This window comes from Ammospiza caudacuta, chromosome Z (genome assembly GCF_027887145.1).
Source record: "Ammospiza caudacuta isolate bAmmCau1 chromosome Z, bAmmCau1.pri, whole genome shotgun sequence".
NCBI classification, from domain to species: domain Eukaryota; kingdom Metazoa; phylum Chordata; class Aves; order Passeriformes; family Passerellidae; genus Ammospiza; species Ammospiza caudacuta.
In genome coordinates, this window is record NC_080632.1 from 51,292,554 (window position 1) to 51,316,915 (window position 24,362).

General features: G+C 39.9%; 1 protein-coding gene across 1 annotated transcript; it reads left to right on the forward strand.

The window, feature by feature from the left end:
* The first annotated feature begins 1,719 nt into the window (after window positions 1–1,719).
* MIER3 (MIER family member 3) lies at window positions 1,720–24,140 on the forward strand. The gene is made up of 13 exons (XM_058823449.1): window positions 1,720–1,730; window positions 2,386–2,410; window positions 4,591–4,736; window positions 6,231–6,365; window positions 7,776–7,896; window positions 10,116–10,201; window positions 10,392–10,464; window positions 12,591–12,742; window positions 13,188–13,269; window positions 17,941–18,035; window positions 19,757–19,884; window positions 20,074–20,219; window positions 20,301–24,140. Exons 1-13 carry the CDS (start codon window positions 1,722–1,724, stop codon window positions 20,756–20,758), a joined length of 1,656 nt encoding a protein of 551 aa, XP_058679432.1. The 5' UTR covers window positions 1,720–1,721; the 3' UTR covers window positions 20,759–24,140.
* Window positions 24,141–24,362: the final 222 nt, after the last annotated feature.

The window sequence follows — 24,362 nt, forward strand, 5'->3', positions numbered from 1 at the left end:
AGACAAGGAGTACCAGAGAGTGTCCAGTGAACAGGAGCAAAGATGATGGGACTGGAGCATCTCTGATAAATGAATGTGATTCATGCTAACAATTGTAACTATATCAGTATTTTAGAAAATATTTGTTAAAAAGTAATAGAGGAAAAGGGTATGTAATTAGTGTCACAAAACAGATGTTTTCAGATGTTCGTGAGAAAATAGGATGCAGGATGTAGTTTGAGACAAATAACATCCCAAAACAGAATGGGCCTCAGGATAATTAGAGAGTCGACCTTGAAATGGACAAAATTGAAATTATTCCAGGAATCTATAAAACATTAAGGCTTATTTTTGGAATATAATGCTGGCTTCCATAGCACAAGACTTGGGGCACATGTGGGGTTGTTCAAAGGACAGTGACAATGATGAGAAGCCTTCATTGGAATTGACCACCAAAAGCCAAAGAAGACCCCTTAGAAACAAACGGAGCATGCGCTATGCAGTATAGTGGCATAGATTTCAAAAATAAGAGGAGATTTACGGGAAAATATTGGTGAATATGTATTAGCATACAATATATGAGTTGTGTTTGGATCCTTTTGCCTTTTGTATGTGAGGCAGGGTGGGAAGCCCTCCCCATACCCCAATAGATTGGTTTTGCTTATGCTTTATCTGAACCACTGCCAAATAATTTTGTACCTGCTTGATTATATTTGATTGCATTATTTTATATAAAATTGCTGCTCAATTAAAATTGCTGCTAAATTCTAGACATATAGGGACCTCATTCATAACACCTCTAATGAGGAGAGACTACAGAACCTGGGCCTGTTTAGTCTAGAGAAGACTGAGAGGAGATCTCATTGATGTGTATAAATATTTCGAAGGCAGGTGCCAATAGAATGGTGCCAGACTCTTTTCAGTGGTGCCCATCAACAGCACAAGATGTAATGACCATATATTAAAATTAAAAAAAGTTCCACCTAAACATGAGGAAGAACTTTACATCGAGGGTGGCAGCTCACTGGAACAGGCTGCCCAGGGAAGCCAAGGAGTCTCCCTCTCTTGAGACATTGAACGCCCGCCCTGTAGCAGGGGTTTGGACCAGGGAATCTCCCGAGGTCCCTTCCAGGTCTGACAATGCCGTGATTGTGTAAAAAGGAGTAGATATAACTTACACGTAACAGACATGGCACGTTTTAGATAAAAACACTGCAAAGTAAATTTTACTTTCTCGGTTTGTCAGAGCAGACAACGCACGCGAGAAAGGCTGAAGGCTTTGGAGTTCTGCTTCATCTTCCTGACACTTATGGCGTGGGGGTCAGCGTGACGCCAGCTCTCCTGCACACCAGCACGCGGTACCGAGGTGACACGGCCGGGTCCGCTCCCGGCCCGGGCTGTCGGAGTCACCCGGCTCTGGCGGCCCCCGAGCGCTCCGCTGCCTGTCCCCGCAGCCGCTCCGCCGCCGGGGCGGGCGCCCCCTCCGGGCGGGGCCGGGCTGGGGCGGGCCGAGCGCCGTCGCCGGCCGGGGCGGCGCCGCCAGAGGAGGGTCCCGGCGGGTCCCCGGCGCTCGCTGCCCCGCCTCCGCTGCCCCGCCCGGCCCGGCCCGGCCCGGCCCGTCCCGGTCCGTCCCGGTCCCCCCGCGCCCGCACGGACGGTCCGGCGGGCCCGCGGCCGCCATTGGCTCACGGCGCCATCCGGGCACTCGGCGCGGCGCCGCCGCTCGGCCCCATCGTCCCAATATGGCGGAGGTGAGCGGGCAGAGCGGGCCGGGCGCGGGGCTCGTCCGGCGCCCCGCGGGGCTCCGCGCCCGCAGCGCCCCCGCGCCGCCCCGGCAACCCCTGGAGGCGCCCCCGCGGCTGCTCGGCGGGACCGACGGGGGCGGCGGGGCCGGGGCGGCGGAGCCTGCGCGACCAGGCCGCGGGACGGGCGCGGTGCCGGTGCGCGGCCCGCGGGCGGCGGACGGGCCGCGGGACGGGCCGGCGGTGTCGCCGCTGCGGCGCGGGCCATGGCGAACCGCCCGGAGGGAGGGAGGAGGAGCGAGCCCCGGGCTGGGAGCGGGGACGAGGCGGCGGCCGGTCCGGTCCCTGACACGTCCCGCCTGGCCGGGGCCGGAGGGAGCGGGAACGCCGGCCGGGCCTGGCGCGGCCCCAGGAGGGGCCTTGTGCCAGAGGAGGAGGAGGGACGGAGAGCGGCAGGCGGGAGCGAGGGAAGGAGGGATGGCGAGGGTGAGCGGGATGGAGCGGCCAGCAGGGCGGGACGCCGGGGCTGAGGCTGGAGGGGAGCGGGGAAAAGCGGGGTGGCGGGGAAACGAGGCAGCTCCGACGGCTGCGTGGAATGAAGGGCCCTGCGTGCTGCCGGGCCGCGGGGAGCCCGCTCTTATCTCGCTCTCTCCTTTCCTTGCAGGCTTCCTTTGGGAGTTCGAGCCCAGGTTCGTCCTCGCCCACCTTCTGCATCGGCACCCGGCCTGTCGCCCGCACGCCGTTCTCTCCTTGCTGCTCCTTCCCAAATTTATCCCCTCGTAGTTTTCCTAAGGCTTCGTGTGCACGCTGTTAACCGCCTGCCAGGTTTTTAAGAGGAGATGTGCGCTACGGAATCCTTCACTTAAGTCCAGTTGCACTTAGAAATTGGCTCCTCGGAACCAAAAATGAAATCAGACTTGTGTAGCACTTTTGAGGCAGCACCTCAGTTAAGCCAGATAGCTTGGAGAGAGACAGCTTCTCTTGTTGCTGATAACTACAGGCTTGTCTAAATTTTTTACTTCTTGGTAATAACAGAAAATGTTTAAAATCATAATAACAAGTAATTTTTAAGGCTGTAACTAAATTCTGTTAAGGTTCTTTGGACTACATTATACAACCAAATATCATTAACATCAGCAGGGCTTTTCTCAAGTATTTGGGGAACACACTTGCTGATATGTAAATGCATTCTGCAGTGTTTGTCATCATGTTTAACCATTATGAAATTTGTTGAGTTTGTATTTTTCAACATAGTTTTGAATATTTTAAATGGGGTGTTGAACTTTCAGAACTACAGGAGAAGTGGGACTTTTTAATGTAAAGTCTATAGAATGGAACGTCCCCTTGAGTTAAATGGAAAGTGAGTTAAAAAAGCAATTCCAATCAATAATCCTAATCACACCCTTGTAAGTGCATGTCAGATTAAGGCAGTTGAGGCTTTCCTAAAACTTGAGCACGATGTGATGGCCAACAGCAGGAGGATTAAACACATAATACCATTATTGGAGCTATAGTAGCATCAGCTGGGCTGAAAGTTCTGTGAGACCATAATATGAATAGCATGTGAATAAAAAGCATTTTTGGCCTGAATGTTTCTCTACAGTGTGATATTACAAATGTTGACAGCTTTGTCTTAGACAAGCTGAACAAAGTTCAGTTACCTGCATGTACAGAATGAATACTTAGCATAAATGATGAAAAGTTGCATTCTTTAAGGTTCAGAAGTGTTGGTATATACAGCTGTCTCAAGGCTGAAAGCAGTGCAAAGAGGAATATTGTATTATTTTTTGAAGGGGGTTGAAAATTTGTAGTTATTTTTTCAAAACTTTTGAAGAAGTTCCTTGATAGAAATAATTTTGGTAAACCTTTTCTTTGATGCTTGAAAGCTAAGGATTGCAATAGACCACCAGTATATAAGGGGAAGCCAGAAGTGGAAGAGAAATATACTAATCTGTCTTGTTCCTCCAACCTGAAAGCCATAAAGAAGTGAACATTAAAGAGCAAAGCAACCCTGTAATTTGGTGATTCTTGACTGCAGAACATTGACTACTGATGCAGAATATTTTTGTCTTGAAAATTAGTTGACTGTAATCATAATCTTTCAAATGACAAAGTGCATTTAAAATAATAGTACTTTTCTGATTACTTCTGAGTATTGTCTTCAGTAATTAAGTAGTGTCTCTTGGACCACACACTGGGTATCACACTGGGTTGTTAATTAATGTGATCCATTAGAAGAATTTAGTTATTTTTAGTGTATTTTCCATAGCATTTCTTGAAATTCTGCTGTATTTTTCTAGATCTAGTGCTACAAATTAATTTTATTAGAAGATTCATTTGTGAGGCTAAAGCAGTTGGAAGCGAGTCTCACTTGTTTTGCAGTTAGTAGGATGTGAATTCATAACCTAAGTTATCTGTTTGCCAGTGAAAAACTATGCTTGTTACCATATAAATCAGATCAATAAAATCAGAGTCTGTAGATGACAGTCTTGCAGCTTCTGATATCTTTTGATGTGTGTGCTTTGTAGCTTAATGATGATTTCAAGAGTGTTTTGAACAATCTTTTATTCAGTAGAATACTAATTTGGGATTGTATTTCCTAAAACTTAGTTTTTCTTGTTTAGGTACTTTTCTCTGCTGTTCTGTTTGTAGCAAGACAGAAAACTTCCTTATTACTTAAAAATATGAAAAGGAAGGTCATCTAAAGAAGCTGCTGAATTTGTCAAGTAGTTACAAATTTGTTACTCCACTGAGAGTTCTGATCCTGTTTGTAAGAGAATAATTTTTTTTTTTTTTTTGCTGGGATTTAATTTCTTATATTGGTATAGGGGAAAAAGTTTCTCACATTAAGTTTTTTTTTTTTTGATAGTTGGCTCTTTATCATCTGAGGATCATGACTTTGACCCATCTGCTGAAATGCTGGTACATGATTATGATGATGAGCGAACTCTTGAAGAAGAGGAAATGATGGAAGAAAGCAAAAATTTCAGCTCTGAAATTGAAGATTTAGAAAAGGTAAGAGAGACTCTCTTCCTTGTGAATGTACATATTGTAGTTTTCTATACCTTTTTCATATGTACTTTTCTATATAAATATTTGTTTTCATACATATTGTAACTTTTCTAGTGAAAAGAATATTCAACCTGCCCTTCAGTTTGTGTTGTATAGTTCAGTTTTCTGCAAAAATGCATTTGCAGCTTGTATAAAAGAAAAGTCAGGTTGGGATGTAGCAGTGCATCATCAGAGAAAAGGCTGAACTTAGCTTCTTAAAGGTATTGATGCTCATATTTTCTTTGATTTAGTAGCACATTTGCTTTGGTAGAAAAATCACTGGCATAGGTTTTAGAGGCCTGTTATCTAAGATCACTTCTACATTGAAACTGTACATTTTGCATACTATTAAAATGGCATCTAGCTGTGTTTCATTATGTCGGTCAGGTTTTACTTTTCCAATATGCAAACAAACAACCTGGAATTATGCATATTGGGTCACATTAATTGCTATATAAATGGTATTCCTATGTCTTAGTTTCATCAGTTTAGCATTCAGCAGATGTACAAAATTATCAGTGTGCTCTTTGGCTTTTTCTATTCCATTTTACAGTATTTAATAAGAAGTTTTTCATATTTACACCTCTTGTACATCCCTGGCAGTGTAGCATGCATTCTGCTGAACACCCAGAAACTGGTGCTATTGGTGTTACTGTTAGCTAATCCATGTGCACCCCTCAGCATAATTGCAGGTCTTGGTCAGTGTACTTCTGAAAAAGTGTTATTTTTTAGCATCAAATACAAGGCTGTGGTTGTGTAGTCCACATAAAAACAAATTTTCTGCATGTGGAGTTCATAGTATTTGTACTCCTGCCTTACTAGCTTTAAAATTACATTTTTGCTGATTATGAGCTTGCTGTTACAGTAGTGAAGCAGTTTGCCTGGTCTGATGGTTAAAATGGAGTTTTTACTCCACAAAATTCTCTTACTGCTTCTGTAATAGAAGAAAGAAGAACTGAGAGACACTCATCTTAAACACGATATTACTTTAAGTCCTTATCCTGGAAAGACTTGGACATGAGTTTCAATTTACCCATTGTGAAAAGTCTTTGCAGGACTAACACCTTCCCTGGCTAAAGAAAAAAAGGAATTTGATCAGCTATGTAGGAATGAAGTCTTCAAGGTTTTCGATATTTCTCTTGAAGAAATATTGACAAATCATGTTCTAAAGTATCAGATAAACAGGAAATTTGTAATATTTACTCTTTAGTTGCACCCAGTAAAATGTCTTCCCCAACAGCTTGACAGAACTTCCCTATATGCCAAGAGATATGTTTATGAATTATTGTTATCATAGAATCACAATATTTTAAACCTTTAATCATTCCTGCTTTCAGCTTAGTTTTTCTTTCTTTGTTTTTCATTTCTGTTCTTCAAAATATGTCTTATTCTCTTAGGCCTGCACTGTTTACAAGTAATTGACAATATGTTGAAGTGTTGTTAATCTTCTTGTATTAGGAAGGAAACATGCCATTGGAAGATTTACTAGCATTCTATGGCTATGAGCCCACGATTCCAGTTATGCCAGGTTCCAGTGCAAATAGCTCTCCAAGTGAACTTGCAGATGAACTTCCAGATATGACTCTAGATAAAGTAAGTCTGAATCATTTTCACTTGAATTGTTGTTTAAAAGCAGAAATCCAGATGGCTTTAAATTACATGTCATAATCTCTTGATGTTACAAAATACACCTTTGGTAATTTCAATATTTATTGTCACTCTGGGATCTTACCTTTCAAGGATATTGGACATCTAGTTCTCATAATGGTGCACAGCAACTTTAGTGTCACTATATTAGTACAAAAGAAAACTGTAAATGTTAACAGTTCTTCTGAAACACATGCGAAGAACTTTTAAGTAGGAGATTTGTTAGTTGTTTGGGGTTTTTTTAGTTAAGAAGTGGGATTTTTGGATAAAATATGCGATGTCCAGAAATAACTCTGACTTCCACCACACATCAAGTACCAAAAAATGGCATGAAAATAACTTGAAAATGTACTCTTGAATGCTTTGGAATTTTATTTTCAAATGCAAATCTTTCAGAAAGGTCTCAGCCATGGGGGGTGAGAGATTGTTTTATGTGTTGTGACTATATGTGTTGCATTGCTGATACAAAACTCTGAAATTTCAGCTTTTGTGGTTTGCAAGTTAACTTTAAATTCTGAGATTTTTATTCTGATTTTTGGCCACAAAGCATGTGCAGCTTGTAGTTGAGCTTAGAAAGTATGCAAGTAGTAAGTATATGTCTTTTTTTTTTCCTGTGAGTATGATGTAATGGTAAACTCCACAGAAAGAAGGATATAATGATGGCTCTGCACATCTGATTCTCATTACGATTCAAGATCGTGTTGAGGCTACGAAAATGTAGTCGGCTAGTTGTCTAATGTGGTTCTTTCCCTTCCAAATCTCTGTTAGAGGAGTTCAAACATATCTGTGAGTGGAGGAAGTGTGCCTTTTCTCTCTTAATATTGTTTCTTTAACCTACAAAAACGTCAGATTTTTTTGGTGTTTTGTTACCTAGAAGTATCCTCGTGGCAAAGTCTACAAAAAATTGGGCTGGGGTTTTTTTTTTTGGTTGGTTGGCTTTTTCCTAGAGTTTAGGAGGCAGTAGTAGGCTTCTAAAGCTTTAGTATATCTGTGATGCAAAGAATGACAGAATGCTAAGTACGTGAGGCAGTTTACATTGGTGTTTCTTCCTGGAAGCAGTTGGAGGAACATGTGAGATTGATCCTTTCAGAAGTTAATTCTTGTGCATTTGTTTTAATCAAAGACAGAGGGAAACCACTATGTGTGACTCTGAAATGAAAGGCTATGTTCTTAGAGTTAGTAGGAGCAAACCGGCTTTTTCTTTAAAGGAATAGGGTCTACTAGTCTGCTGCATTTTCTTATGGGAAGGTAATTAATTTTAATTAATGAGGCTTACAATTGGCTGAATCTAAGTGCTCACAAATCTGTATTTTATAGTCACTCTGAGGTTTCATTTTTTTTATTTTAATGATACAGGAGGAAATCGCTAAAGACCTCTTGTCAGGTGATGATGAAGAAACACAGTCTTCTGCTGATGACTTGACACCATCAGTTACTTCACATGAGGCTACTGACTTCTTTCCTCGGCCGCTAAGATGTAGGAAACCTAATTTTATAATAGTACTCCAAAAGTCATAGCATTATATATAGCTTTGTACCTTAAAATACCAAAACTGAGGAGTACTCACTGACCAGGAGAGTGAGTAGTAAAACCAGTAGAAAACCAGTGCTTTGCAGGATATTGTACGTGGTGAATGTTGCCTTTGATTGGCATTGCTGAGTACTTAAAACACTTAAAATTTGGTTCTCTGCTCAAAACACAGGTAAAATTCATTTCTCTATAAATATAATGACTTCATAGTCAGTAGTTAATACAGTATTGAGGAACACCCTTCATGATTTTCCATGTTAGTGAATTATATGAACATGTAACCCATCTTTTAAATTAGTGTTTCTGTACTAAAATTTTTGCTGCTGCTTTTAAGCCAGTGACTCCTCCATGCAGCCTGTGGATGTGAACTGGGGCGCAGTGTCTTTGTGATTATTTCCCTTCACACACTCAGCACTTTTCCATAGGACTTCATGGGGTGAGCCAAAGCAGTTTTATATGGGATGGGGCCTGTAAACCCATGACCACCAGAATTTCACTATCCATGGAGCTGTGATGGGAAAGAACCAGTGGTTCAGTTATCCAAGCTGGATGAGATACTCCTCATTGCCTGTTGCATCTCATTTGCTCACTGGTGTCCTAGAGTTAAGAGCAGTGTGGAGGACTTACATCACAGTTTTAATTTGGCAAATATCTTAAGGTATTCCATGGGGGATTTCATTTTTGTAGAGGAGGGGGGAATAAAAGGATTGTGCTCCTCAGTCACCAGCAATCATAGCCCTTTGCATGCTGCTGTCTGATAAATGCAGGACCTTTGTATTGAAAGGGAGATACGAAAACTGTTAAAATTGTAACGCTGCTTTTTCAGTTAAACTCCAGAACGTGCTGGCACTTGGAACTGTTAATGAATATGACATTTTAAGTGCGGCAGCTTCATAGAGAAATATGTTTAGCCCCTCATCTGTACTGAGAATTAAGAAACCGTTATCTTTGTTCTCTGCTGTCATGGTTTTCTTTCAGACTGTTACTTTATTAGAACATTAGACTGGACATTTTAAGATCAAGTATCCACCATTTCAGGGAAGGAGATGTCAGTTCTCTGTGCTGTTGGCAGTTCCATCATTTTTCTGGTCGCTGTCCATTTCCCAAATTCTAAGATAGCATTAAGTTTTAAGATACACATTATCTGATACATAACACAGACTGTTTCCTTGAGTTTACATTAGTTGAGCAAAATAATTGTCTGATTGTCCAAGCATATTTTTCCATTCATTCAGGTTAGCCTCTTGCTGGCTACTTATAATACCAAAAAAGTGATAGACTGGTGATTTTAGTAATTGCTATGGAAGAAGACCATCAGTCCATGCAGTCTTGGATATTGTCTCTGATGTTCATGATGTTTTAGTTGTGATGAAGCTAAAATTTCAGCCCAGTTTATGAGTATGTTTTTTCTGAAGTTGGAGAATACAAAATAGGTGTAATTGTGTCACAACTGTAGATTCCCTTCTGCTGGGGATTATACAACTATAAAAATAGAACTGCTTCAGAACCCAGTGCCACAGCATTCCAGATTCTAAAATATGAGTTATTCTATGGAGTAATGTATTTGAATTGTTTGGAGGGCTCTGCTGTATTTCTTCCTAAGAGAAGGAAAAAACAGGGTCAAGGAGGAGTAAGGAGTCTTTTGCTCTCTTTTACCTACTCCATTTTGTATGTCTCTCGTGTATCTTCATTCTGTGCTAAGGCAGCCTGGTTTCAAGGAATGTTGTGAATGCCCATTAAAACTTCTGTTGAAAGGTTTTAGTAGGTAATAGAGGCATGCCTTCAGCTTCACTCTCTTTGTGATTAACCTGAGGCTGTGTCATAGCTCTGGAATTTTTTTGCTTTTTCTCTATGTATAAGCTTTTATTGAGAAAATCAACCAAAAAAAAAATCTTGTTTCCTTTTGTACAGTAGATTGTGTCATTTGCAATGATGATGAATGTTTCAGTTCTGCAGTATACAAATACCAAATAGTTCCAAATACAAATAAATAGTTCTGACTTCCTTCTAGTTTGGTTTTGGTAGAAATCTGGCTCAACAGACACTCAATAAGTGTCTCCCTGAATAAAAGCAGGTGCTCCTTTTAAAAGTAAACAATATCTTGTAGTTTTATGCTCGAACATAAAATTCTTCATAGCTAAAAGCAAACTTCTTTGTTTCTGAAGCAAACACCACTTGTGATGGAGATAAGGAGTCTGATGGTGAAGATGTAGAGGCAGACAATGGTAATTCATCTGAAGATTTGAGAAAGGTAATAATTACATTTTTTAAAGTTAGAACTTAGCTGTTAAAAAAAAGCCAGTAAGATTTTTAGTATGTATCTAAAATTGTACCTTCATTTAGGAATTCCATGTCACATGCCAGGTTAATGACGTTATTTATACTTGTATATCCAAAATCTTGTTGATCACTTTTTCTCTTCATTTTTATTACATTTTCAGGAAATAATGGTTGGTTCACAGTACCAGGCTGAAATTCCAGCTTACCTTGGCAGATGTAGTGATGATGAAAAGGGTATGTTCTTCTAATTGTTTTACTTCTTATTTTATGCTTATACATAGTTCTTGATGGGAAAATGTTATTTAAATTTGTAAGGTCAGTTCAATTACCTAGCTAAAGTCTCAGAGACCATTAAAGAAGGTACTAGAAAATGGAAGTAGCACAACTGTATACTTACACCTCAGAAATGTGACTCTCCAACATAGAGGGGACATTCTTATGTCAAAATTAGAGGCTTAATTCTGAAGTGTCTGGTAATATCAGGTGTCAACTAACTGTAGGAGTTAGGAGTTACTTTTGTTGGAGAATCATAGCTGGTCTATGAGCATGTAACTTAGTTTACACTGAAGTGGTTCAAAACAGTCTCCTTCCTTGCTTGTTTTTTTTTTTGGCAGGTAAAATCATGTGAGTTACAAAACTGATATGGAAAACCAAGCAATAAGCTATTTTAAATTTCCTTGTATAGGTGCTGTTATACTGTGTCTTAAAAATTAGGTGTTCTAAATATGATTTTACTCCAGTGCAAATTTAGGTTAAAAACTGCAGCTGTGCTAGAGTGGAAAAAAAGATCCTTATTTAATAGAGTTTTGTTTCTTTAGAAACATAGTACATATAGCTGTGAAATTAAAAAGGCAAATAATGCAAAAACATTTGGTCATGGGTGGAATAGCTGGGAAATTAAGAAACAGGTAGGGTGATGTAATAATAAATGAAGGGCATTCTGTGGTTTTTTTCTGTAAATTTTTGATATTCTGTAAGGTTCTTTAACATTTAAGGGGGATATTATTTGAGTGAATTGTACTGAATCTTTTTAACAGTGCCACTTGCTCTTTTGAGGAATAATCCTTTGCAATAGAGAAGAAGAATGTTTGGTAGGGATGGAGCTGGAAGTGTTAGGAAGTGAATATCTTTGTGTTGATTAAGATCTAGGAAAGCCTCCAATTTTTTAAGATCCAAGCATGGTGCTAGTGGGTTGCAAAAAATGGAAAAGTAAGGACTGGATTTATGTGGGTAGTTCTTTTATTATTTCCACATCTTGACTTATCCTTAGCCAAGAACTAAGGAAGTTCTTATAACCAGAAGATGACCAAGGAGGTGTCAGTCTGATGGTTTTACCTGTAATGAGTTGGTAGTGGAGAGAACCAGTGAAAGTGTTGTCTGATAGCATGGCCAAGAGCAAAGGGGTAGCTGCTAGATCAGAGAGCTCAGGGAGCATCTTTTGGGGTTATTAGTAATGGACTCCAGCAAAAAGCACTGCATTGTCTTGGCTGATAAGGACAACTGGAGAGGAGTATCACCAGCACTCTGGAAGGCTGGGCTTGGTAGTAGGGCTGGATGGTTAAATAAAAGCCTTTCCTCTATGCCTGGAAGAACTAGTGATGGCAAATACGGCTTACATCTGTGCTATGTAATCCAGCTACCAGAATTGAGCTAGAAAGCAGTTCTCCACTCCTATAAACTTTACATTTGGGACATGTCTGACTGAAAGCTTTCTGTGTTGTTAGGCCATAAAAGAACTTTGTGTCATTTTATTCTTCACCTTAGCCTAATGTTGTTTCCTGCAGTTTTAGGAGAGCTTTGACCATCTCCATTTTTTCTGCTGTAACAGCCATTAGGATTCTATATTTGAATTAAATAACTCAAATTCTATATTGCCAAGAGAGTACATAAAACATGATGTGCAATGATAATCACATCTATTGATCAGAGTAGAGGATTTATAGTTTAATCTAGTGTTGGAACATACGCACAGACTAACAAAGCTTCATGTCAGCTGTTGTGTGTTATATCATCCTTGAAATAAGCTATCTGAGAATTGCAGATGTCATTTCAATGTACTGTGGAGGACTCTATGTCCTAATCACTTAAAGCATACAACATACCAAGTTCTTAATAGCATTCAGTTGCTACTGAATGAAAAAACAAATCACCACATTGCCATATAGATTGCCATTTTGTTATGTAAGTTTTGGCAAATTTTAGTTGAAAATTACTAATTAGCTAAAGTGATCTGCAGTTTGAAAGTTACATGGTCATGCTTGATTTGATTGCTTCTGCATTCCTGTTCTTTGTGAAATAGCTTTTAATGTTACAGCCTTAAAAATGTTACACATGGCATGAATGGATTTCTGTTTTATCAGCTTATGAAAATGAAGACCATTTACTTTGGAAACCTGATGTGATCTCAGAAAGTAAAGTTAAAGAATACCTTTTTGAAACCTCCTTAAGAACAGGAAATGAAAAAATGATTGGCAGAATTCCTGAAGGACTGCATACACGGGACAATGAACAAGTAGGTTTTATATCTGCTCCATTTGTGATACAGAGCTCTGTAATTAACATGTGGTCTCCTTCTCTGCTTTGTACTATAAAGGCACTGCTACTCAGTGTTGGATATTATGAAGTCAGGATCTTACTTAAAATGTTTAAGCACATGTTTAAAAGTCTTGAGTATTTGAATGTTAGCAGCCTTGTGATCTGTGATGTTTCTGATTGTCACACTGTTGACAAATTCAGCCTTTTTAATAATTTCATATAGTGTTTTACATTTTTTTAGTTAAATCTTGCCTCAGCTTTTGGGTGGTTTGGTTTTGGCTCTTATTTTTAAATCTTCATTATATGTAAAGATAAATACTTAATTTTTTTTACACTAGATATGTTCACTGGAAGACTAGTTTTGGAGTCTAGATTGGATATTGGAAAACAGACTTTTTCTAAAGACCTTTTTTATTTTATAGGCACTGTATGAACTTCTTAAAAGCAGCCATAATGTTAAAGAAGCAATTGAGAGATACTGCTCAAATGGAAAGGCATCTCAGGGTAAGGGAATACCTGTTTTTTCAGAAAAGTGTGGTTTAAAAAAAAAAAAAAGTTGTGTGGAAAATCCTTGAGTAGGAATCACATTATCAAGCACATCCCTGTCATGATGATTTTAGCCCAAATTAGGTGTAATCTGACAGTTGGCCAATTGAAAGTTCTGCTACAGTAGTTTGCCGTTTGTAGAAAGGCTGAGGATCTGCGTTTGATCTTCCCTTCTTTCTTCCACAGCTGTTGTAACAATGAAACAGATTGAGAAGGGTGGGGAGGGATGTGATTCTGCTGCTATAAAGCTGTTCTCGCCCACAATTAATTTAGTATCTCTTTGAGATAGTGATTGATTACAGTCTGATAACATTTGTACCAAAATCAGAATGTAGGTTGGTACATAAGTAAGCCCCCACACTGTGCTAGCATTTGTGCTATGCCAGCCCTGAACAGGCTATAGTTCCAAAGGGCATGGAGAGCTTTCCTTGAGTCTGCATTGGAAAATGGGCTTCCATCTTGTTTGTCCTTATTATTTATTAATCCCTTAAATGAAAACCAGAGTCTGTCAAAGATGGGGTTTTGTCCTTTATTTTTGCATGTGTATTGTGTGAAGTGGAATGGGTTATGAGCTCTGCTGTAAGTTGATATTCTGGCAGGTAGCCCTGTACTCAGATTCAGAGGGAAGCTGCATGTGTGCAGTGTAGGTGCTGTGAGACACAGGTGTCTGCGTGCATGAATGCTGGCTGGCAACTGAAGTACCACACAGCTGCTCACTCACTTCTGCCCCACCACTTCCTTTCCTGGTGGAAGTAAGAACTAGAGGAGAAAAGTAAAACTTTGGTATTGAGCTAAGAATAGTTTAATAATGGAAACAAAAAAAGAATACAGTAATAATACCAGTGATACTGATGATAATAATAACTGTAATGAAAGGGAAAGACAGAGGACTAAAGCCCCAGGGAGGCAGTGATGCTCAGTGACGCAGGTGCTCAGCACCTGCTGACTGATCCCAGCCCATCCCCAGCAGCTCCCCCAGCTCCATCCTGGCCATGCTGCTCTGTGTAGGGCACATTCCTTTGGCCAGGTCGGGTCACCTCTCCTGGCCTTGCTCCCCCAGCCTCTGGGGCACCTGAGCAATGCAGAGCACGGGACACTGAAATGTCCTTAATTGCACAGTTTGGCACCTGCTGAAACATCAGTGTGTTATCAATATTATTTTCATATGGGATCCAAAACACAGCACTTTACCAGCTACTAGAAAAAAAAGTATCTCAGCCAAAATCAAGACACTAAGGTCAAGGTGAAGGGGGCAATAAGGACTATAAGAGGAATGCTTTAAAAAGTCATGTACAAGAAGAGATTGTGTAAACCTTAAAGTGTCATCTGTAGGGCTGTATCCTAAGTCCAGTACCTCTCTGGAATTTAGGTTCCCGTTTCAGGATTGAAAAATACCTCTGTTCTTTTGTGGCTTTGATGCCTTGTGAAGGCTGACCTAGAATAGAGGCTAGATGGAGTTAAAGAACAAAGTAGGGATTTATTAAAAGGCTTAATGGATGCGCATTGGGCAGTGCATCCACAAGAGTCCAGCCAGGGCTACACACAAGATGAGCCCAAAATGGTCACAAAATCTGCAGCCAGAGATGAGGTCTCTCACTTTTTTAAGTTCTGATTCATTTACATATTGGGAGTTAATTGTCCAGTTACAGCTTTAGGTTATGAAGTCCCATCCTTCTTGTTTTTCTCTCTCATTCTGCCATTGTTTATGCTCTTGGGCCTGAAATTTGGGTTGGTTGTCCTTGGTCCCAAGCTAGGAAAGGAATTGTTGTGTCTCCTTGCTCTGTGAAGAGAGCTCACCATCCCTTCATATGAAGCTCAGAACTGCACACTAAAGAACTGCACAGAATCTGAAACATACAAAAGCTAAAACCTGAGGCATCAGCTTAGAGGCCAAAATTCCATCCTAAGGACTAGTAGTCCTTACCCATACCCCATCTCCAGTTCAAATGGAATTGTCGTACTCTCATTAAAATGGTACGGGATAGATGGATGAGTAAGGCCTAGTAGATGAGGAAGAGGCTGTGGATGTTGTCTACCTAGACATCAGTAAAGCCTTTGACACCATTTTCCTCAGCATTCTCCTGCAGAAGCTGTCAGCCTGTGGCTTGGACAAGGGCACTCTTTGCTGGGATAAAACTGTCTGGATGGCTGAGCCCAGAGAATGGTGGTAAATAGAATTACACCCTGATGGTGTGTTCCCCAGGGCTCAGTGCTGGGGGCATTTCTGTTTAATATCTTTATCAATGATCTGGAGCAAGTGCACTCTCAGTCCGTTAGCAAGCAAAACCAGTTTGGGTGGGAGTGTGGATCTGCTGGAGGGCAGGAAGTCCCTGCAGAGGGATCTGGGCAGGCAGGATCATGGCTGAGGCCAATGGTGTGAGGTTCAACAAGGCCCAGTGCCAAGTCCTGCCCTTGGGTCACAACAACCCCAGGCAGCTCCACAGGCTGGGGCAGAGTGGCTGGAAAGGAGCTGGGGGTGCTGGTGACAGCAGCTGGACATGAGGCAGGCTGTGCCCAGGGGGCCAAGAAGGCCAATGGCATCCTGGCCTGGATCAGCAATGCTGTGGCCAGCAGGGCCAGGGCAGGGATTGTCCCCCTGTGCTGGGCCCTGCTGAGGCCACACCTCCAGTGCTGTGTCCAGGGCTGGGCCCTCACTGCAGGAAAGGCCCTGAGGGGCTGGAGAGAGCCCAGAGAAGGGCAATGGAGCTGGGGCAGGGTCTGGGGCACAAGTGCTGTGAGGAGCAGCTGAGGGAGCTGGGGGTGTTTGTCCTGGAGAAAAGGAGGCTCAGGGGGGACCTTTTCACTCTCTACAGCTGCCTGAAAGGAGGCTGTGGCTGGGTGGGGATTGGCTTCTTCTCTCAAGAAACCAGTGACAGGATGAGAGGAAGTGGCCTCAAGCTGCATCAGGGGAAGTTTATATTGGATATTGCAAAGAACTTCATGGAGAGGGTTGTTAAACATCGGAATGGACTTTCCAAGAAGGTGATGGAATCACCATCCCTAGGGATGTTCAAGAAACAACTGGATATAAGACATTTAGTGTTGTGGTCTAGTTGATATGGTGATGTTTGATCAAAGGATGGGCTTCATGATCTTGGAGGTCTTTTTCAACCTTAACGATTCTATGATTCTGTAATGCTGTCAATGTCTGTCTCTTCAAGTAGCCTTTATACTATGATCTACTCTACCTACTGAAACTCACTTCTGTTCTCAAAAATATACCACTCCAAGGCGAGTTTCTTGGAAGTGAGACTTTCCATGGGGGTGTTTTCTCCTCTTCAAAGGCTGAGAACTCTGTAGTAAGGAATGCAAAATTAATGGGGCTCAGAAAGAAAAAAACAGCTGTGCAGTAGAGCGATTATCGCTTTTTATCTGGGAGCAAAAAGGTCTTCTTCAGTGTCTGCTTCCAGAGATACTTTGAAATGTGTGAATGCATTTTGCCCCACTGGCTTTACATTTTAGGCATTACATTCTGAGTGGAAACTTTCTGAATCAGCATTATGAATATAAGAGATCTGAAAAACCCCTCCTTGCTTATATATATACCCAAAGCTACAATCAAGATAGGAAATCAACAAGAATCTTGAATGATTTTTTTTGTTGTTTGTCAAACCAAAATCCAGTTTTAGAAAATGTAGGCTTAATTGTTAAAATAAAAAAAAAAGAGGAGAAAAGAAATTTGCAGTTTCTCCTTAAGAGATCTGACAGGGTTAGAAGTGACCCCCTGTGGCTCTTTAGGACCAGGTGGTTATTTGGGGTTTTTTTCTGGATTCCCTGATATCCCTTACTTTTCAAAAGCCTGGATCATGTTAACTGTAGTCCCTGTCAGTTGGTGCTGTATGGCTTCCTGACCCAGGCTTGGTGCTGAGGCACTTCTCCAAATGTGGAAAAACTACCTCACCAGGGGGTTTATGATACCAGGCAAGGTGTTGTGTGTTCTGGGCAGTCTGTCTCATGCTGGATCCGTCTGGGTGTCAGTGTCAGGTTGGAATTGCCCTCTTGATGACAGTTCATCCCACCCTGTGTCTCAGCTGTGATTTACAGTGCCGTGCACCATGGCTGCCATCCAGGCTGGTCCTTGGATCCTGGGTAAGACATGGCCTAGACTGCTGAGTGCCTGGCAGGGTGTGGGCCTAGCACTGCTCTGTGGTTTGCACTGCAGGGCTGAGCTCTCTCAGGCCTCCTTGTCTGTGATGCTCACTCAGAACAGGGCCATCTGTCAAAACAGGATTTTCTTTTGCTCTTTTTTCCAACAACCACTGTTCCTTGTGTCCTGTGTAACAAGAAATATTGAGAAAAATTATCATACTTACCACCTCAGTGATGTTTATCAATCATTATTTTTTGATGACAAATGTATTAAGAACAATAAACCTTTGAAATATCCTTTGCCTTCAAGTATGAAAGATTTCTGAAATCAAACTCTTCTAGATCATTCTTTGTAAAGAAGAATGTTAAATTTCAGGTAGGATAGTTTCTCAGTAGGGGAAATAAAATGATCTAAATAACTGAATTACTTTCTTTTTAGAATGCATTTGAATATTCATCCATTAGGAACAAAATTTTTATTCTTTGTAAAAGATTAATGAGTGAAATCAAGTTTCTCATGCTACTTTTATAATTATCTAGAAGAGATGACAGCATGGTCAGAAGAAGAATGCAGAAGCTTTGAAAATGCACTTCTTATGTATGGAAAAGACTTCCATCTCATACAGAAAAACAAGGTTAGTATTTTACAGTTAAATGAGTTCGTAAATTGTATGATACTATGTGAAGGCAATCTGTTTGTTAGAAGCCATACAAAAGAAGGAAATAAGAACAATATTAAAATAAATTTGGCATTTTTGAACTAATTTTTCCTTTCTTTTGCACTAATGTTTCCAAATGTCATTGGAAATACTAGGCATTGTGAGATGAGTTGAGTTAATATATTGTCTCTGAAACCAACTTAAGTTGACATTACTTCTATACATGCATGTGCATTACAATGCAGATTAAATTCATGCCTTTCCTAGAAGTGAACAGTATTTCTTTACCATGGCTATAGGAGGGGAGAATGCATCTTTGCCTAATTTATTCCATCACCAGGAAGGTGCAAGTTTACAGAATCAGGCTGAGTTCTGTGTTTTCATAAGGTATAGTCATCCATAACACTCTCTTTTCTGAGCAAAAAATTAGTTCTAAGCTTGGTCTGGATTGCTTCTGATTGACTTCTCTGTGCCTGAAGAATAGGCCTTTTTGTTATTTTTATCAAAAAGCAATAGTTTACAATATCAATATTTCCAAATGTCTTGTATACCTCTTTTATGTTTTTGATACTATATTAAAGGGATTCTTTCTTTAGGAGCCTTTATTGTATTTCAGGTAAACTTTGTAGGGTTGTGGTTGCTGTTCAGCAACTATTTTCTGGTCTTACCCAGTAACTGGTTTGACCTATCCTAAATAATTTGGATAGCTGAGATTTTAAATGGACTTTAACAATAAGCATTAACGCATCAGAGATAAAAAATATAGTTTCCAACACGGAACAAAACACTCGTGTTGATGTGTCACTATGGTCCATAATTTGTCTAAGAAGTCTGCTGGGTTTTTTCCCCAGGCAAAAGGCAGAAAAGTTTAGGGAAAGTTCTGGGATCCAGAACAGATAAGGTGATGTCACTTGTACATAGAAAGTATCAGCTAGACAAGATTTAGTGTGTGGAGGAGCTTAACAAGATGTGTTTCCTTATCACTGCAGCGTAAAGCTTTGTTAACTGGGACTTCATGCATTAGCATGTGGACATCTGCTAATTTCCTCCCCTTCCTGGTATGTCTGTGCCTAAACTAGCAAGGTTTACTACTGCACCCAAGGCATTTTGGATTCACCACTGATCTTTCTGCATGTTTGGAAGTGCTCAAATATATTTTACTGCCTGACTGTATTGGATAGCATTGTATATTGGATAGAGTTGTAAAACTGGAACTGTGGATGATGTGATGATGATGTGAAATGTTTCAGTCCTTACTACCTTCTCAACAAGACTACAGTTTTATTTTGTTTAAGCATTTACTGCTCTGGTTGGACAACTCTGTTGCCAAAGCCTCCACAGTTCTGGACTTTCCCCAAAGAAACACATATCCAGAGTCTTTGGTACTTCATTCCTCTTAGGTCATTCATTTGCTCAGCTTTTTCCCTCACAAGAAAGGGTATATCTTACAGTTTAAAAAATGCTTATGTCTAAGTACTTCAGATGTAGATAGAGCTTCAACCTAGATTAAGAAAAAAACATCCAATAATGCATTGAATAGAACAAATGTAATACTTGAAACTATAGGTCTGTTTGAAGTCTGCTAAGATTTGTTCCAAAACAATAGAAACTAATAATATTGCAGGAGTGGGAATTGGGAAGATGACAAAACCTAAGTCTTTGCATTAATCTTGTCAATTCTTCTTGCTGCCCTTTAGGTAAGAACCAGAACAGTTGCTGAGTGTGTGGCTTTCTACTACATGTGGAAGAAGTCGGAACGTTATGATTACTTTGCTCAGCAAACACGATTTGGAAAGAAGAAATATAACCATCATCCAGGAGTTACGTAAGTAAAATGTTATTGGAATGTGTTTCTGTTGCAAATCTATATAATGTAGAAGACTTCCCCCCCACCCCACTTCTGTCATTGCAGTGTAAAGCTTCAGTGGCTATGGCAACTGAAATTAAATCTATCATCATTTATAGGTCTTGTTTTCTAGTTACATAATAAATTATGGATGCAATATTCTTTTAGGGACTACATGGATCGTTTGGTAGATGAAGCAGAATCCCTTGGAGGAGCAGTACATTCTTCAGCCTTAACATCTAATAGTCGAACAGAAACCATTCCTGACCAACAGCTAAGCATTCTGAACTCTATCACTGCCAATGAGTTGACAGGTAAATCAAGGGGAAAAAAAATAATTGTTGGAACTATGCAAACAACTATTTCATTTGCATTTGTGTTCATCTGTTTTCCAGCACTGACAAACACTGTAGCTACAGTCTGCCACACTTCAGATGTGAACTGCCTGGATGATGCTTTTCCTCCCATGGACAGCTTACCCCGAGCACCAGTTAATCATGTGCCTGTTGGAACAGAAGAATTGCTTAACTTGCCCAGCAATGGTGAAAGTGATTGTTTTAATTTATTTGAGACTGGCTTTTATCATTCAGAGCTAAACCAAATGAACATGTGCAGTGAGGAGGCAGAAAGACCTGCGAAGAGATTGAAAATGGGGATTGCTGTCCCAGAATCTTTCATGAATGATGTCTCTGTAAATAACCTTGGTGTGGACTTTGAGAACCACACACACCACATTACCAGTGCCAAAATGGCTGTTTCAGTGGCTGACTTCAGCAGTCTATCTGCAAATGAGACAAATGGTTTTATCAATACCCACACTCTCCACCAACATGCTGCCCTTCATTCAGAATGACTGTGGAAAACTAAACAAACAGTGGGTACTTTATGCAGTAGTAGTAAACTTGATGGGAGCTATCAGGTTTGCTTAGTCTTTCACTGGAAGTTTGAACTTTATGACATCAGTGATGTCTTTGTATGTATAGAACTATATCTTGATTTATCAAGAGTAATTTCTTTTTTCAGTCCATAAATGTGGAAATGTCATAGGATGTGTGGCAGAGTTTGGGACTAAGAGAACTCTGTGATGCAGCTTTAAGCTCTGCTTCAGTTTTTTTTCCTAAAGCCTGTAGACGGAAGCCACCGTTTCAAAACCAGCACAGAAGTTCTGAACGGATTGGAGTGGCTTTTTTAGTAAGTTACTTTTGCCGTAATGGATGCAGTGGAATAACAATGTTTACAGGTACCGATCCTGATCCCTGCTCAATGTAGCATTTTTTTTCCCCCCCTTATAAAGGCAGGGATGGGTTTGTTTATTTTAAACTGCACAAACATACAAGGATGTTTTTTAAATGGAACCTTCTCTCATGTGATACTAAACTAGAGCACTTCAGTTTACAAAGCAGCAAATTCATGTTGGTGGAAGCTAGCACAAGGGACTTAAGATGAGTAAAGTGAAGATCTATACTTGAATGCTGTTGCAAAATTAAAGGTCATGGCTACCTTACAAAGAAGTAATCATGCTGCCATAGATGTCTGTGTACTTTAAACTTACTGGCTCAAACAGATGAGTTTTAGGCTATATTGTATTTGGAAGGGGTTTGTCCACAACTTTGAAGAGTAATGCAATCGTGTACCTTAACTTTCCTAAGGCAGCTGATGTATAAAGCTACAGTCTGCACAGCTTAGGATTTACCACTAAACAGTCTACATTTGGAAGACATCTTAAGTTGTTTGGAGCACTGCAGTTCAAGTGTTACAGTTTTGAGGGACTATCTAGTTTATATAGTAACAGTAGAACCTTGAAGTACATGCTTGAAAGTTTTTATTTAGCGGGGATTGCATTTATTTGTTTTGGCAAGTCATTGGCTTCAAAATGGCACTTCACTTCTGTGGTTAAATAGGAAAGGATGAGTATAAATGCATCCCATAAAAGCAGCTATTTAACTTCATTACATTTTTTTATTTTGAACCTTGAGTGCAATTTAGCCATCCAGGATGTTTGTCTTGCAAATGTTTGTTCCAATTGCTGCAGGAACCAAGCATAGTATTGGCTTGTAAGATGTTGTAGCATACAACTTGCAGGGTGTTCTCATGAAAGCCTGAACGTCCCTTCAGGAGCATTACTCCTGTCCCTCCATACTTTTTCTTTGCACTGTTTGTATTACAAGTTTAATTGCCACTAATTTGCTTTCATTATTCCAGCAATTAAGTTTGCATTGTTGATATTTTCAATAGTTGCTTCAAGGTTGTGGTGAGTGATTAGAAGGTAGTGACTTTAATATTTGAAAGGGAAGAGGGTATTTATTATGCATACTGTGAACTGCATTGATATCCCAAGTTTCAGATGCAGCATATGGAGTTTTCTTTACAGCATTGTAATGAAGATTGCTTTGAAGTGTTTATGCAATAGCACATTTATCATATTAAAAACAAATCAGTTTAGCACAGTGGACAAAAGTAGATATGATTTTGTAATCAGTTCTTAACTTAAACATCTGAAATATGTAACTTTAGTAAGTACACAGTAAATAACGGGTAGCCTTGGCCCTGTGTTGTACTCTTGACATTTTTAGCCAAGTTCTCAGCTTCTTACTGCTGTGTTTTGTGCTGAACTTTGTACCTTGTTTCCTTCGTTTATGAATCAGCCCATTTTAAGTAATTTTGTAGAATTCTGGCCATAATCTTCCATTGTTACACATTCAAGTTTATCTATGGGTTTACAGTGAGTGGCTGGTCTGTATAAAAATCATACAAGGATGACTGAATGCTTATACCAGTTGCACTTAAATGAACATGCCCATTTTCATTAGTTGATGCAGTAATATACTCAGTTTATCTATGCATTGCTGGGCTCTTAAAGTAGGCAGAGACTTGTCTAAGGTTTGGGTTGTCAGCAAGTTGAATGGACACTTTAGTTATTTAATAAAGACTTTGACCAAAATTCAGAAAATGATATGAGAGAAAAATGATTTCCGGGTAGTCTAATATAAATGCTGATCTTATTTAGCCTGTTGGCTAGCTAGCTGGTATCGTTTACTTTTAATTCCTTGTTAAAATGAGGCAATAATTTGCAAGATTTCGTAAATATGTAAATTCTTCATATCTTTTTAGATACTCTTCTAATATTTTCTGACTACTTCTGTGTATAGTAACATTTTTGTGCATGCTTGATGTGACATCCATGAATTTGTACCACTATGACTTTATCCATGTAAAATAGCTATTTATTGAAGTTTACTTTTAAAAGCTGGACTTACTTTTTTTCTCTCAGTTTAAACATTTAAATGGAGAACTTGTTACTGTTTATTAAAAGAATTGTGTTTTGAAAGTCAGCATGGAGATAACTGAATTGCAACCATGTGAAGAAATTACAATGCCTTGGCTATTACACAGTGAAGCACAATTCTTGTAACAAACTGTGATGAATTCTTTGTCCTTTGCCACCTGTGTTCTTCATACAAACAAACCAAAAAATCCATAATGGGCAATTGCAGTGTTGGTAAATGTATCCTTTTTATATGTACAGGGAATCTAAAGAGGGTAGCAGATTCATGTAGAAGTGTAACTGGTGCTGTGATTATAGCAATACCACAGTTGGTCACACGTCATCTTCCCATGCTAGGTTCTTAAGTGTTTAGTCTTCCTCTTGTAATGGTCAAACTGCTGAATTTACTTGAAGGATGTACAATACTGTTTGAAGAATACGAAATTGTGTGTGATGAGGTCAGTGAATTGTGCAATTGAAACTGAGAGGCAGAAATATAGGAAAACTTCAGTTCAAGTAGAACACAGTGATACTACTTAATTTAACCAAAGTTTCTAATGAGTATTTCAACTTTGAATGTAAACTAATGGATAAACTGACCAACAGGGACGCTATTTGCCCAGCATTACAAGCACATCGTCTACAGACAGGGAAATTAAATACAGTAATTTGTAAGATAAAGACAAGGTTACTATTTTTATTATTCCTATTTTGCATTGAAAGAAGGAGGAAGATGCTATCAATTGTACAATAAAGTAGGAATGGTTATAGTCTTCCTGATAAAACAGAGATTCCAGTTATTCTCAGTTCAAAGTAACTACCCTGTGCATAACAACAAATCAAGTGACAATCGGAACATGTTTTAGTATCAGATGTTCAAGAGGAAGTCGCTGTTGTTGCATTGGTTTTAATATTTGTACATAAACACTGATTTTTTTGAGCATTATTTTGTATTTGTTGTACTTTAATACCTGGTGTACAGCTCCAGAAATAAATGTCTGGAAACCTTTCTTTATTTGTAAAGCTCTTCATGCATCTACACTAGTGTTTGCTACTTCATTTCCAGAGATATTTAGCAGTAACTCTGAATGCACTTTTAAGAACTCTGCACATGCTACCATCTTTGTAGAGGTACACCGAGGAGTGAAAAATGCAGCACATGGTGGTGCAGGTAGCTAATGAGTAATGGTTT

Excerpts from the sequence above, each read along its gene's own strand:
- MIER3 (XM_058823449.1), top strand. Across the intron at positions 7,897-10,115 it reads CTTTCCTCGGCCGCTAAGAT|CAAACACCACTTGTGATGGA; the intron begins GTAGGAAACCTA and ends TTGTTTCTGAAG. Across the intron at positions 12,743-13,187 it reads ATACACGGGACAATGAACAA|GCACTGTATGAACTTCTTAA; the intron begins GTAGGTTTTATA and ends TTTATTTTATAG.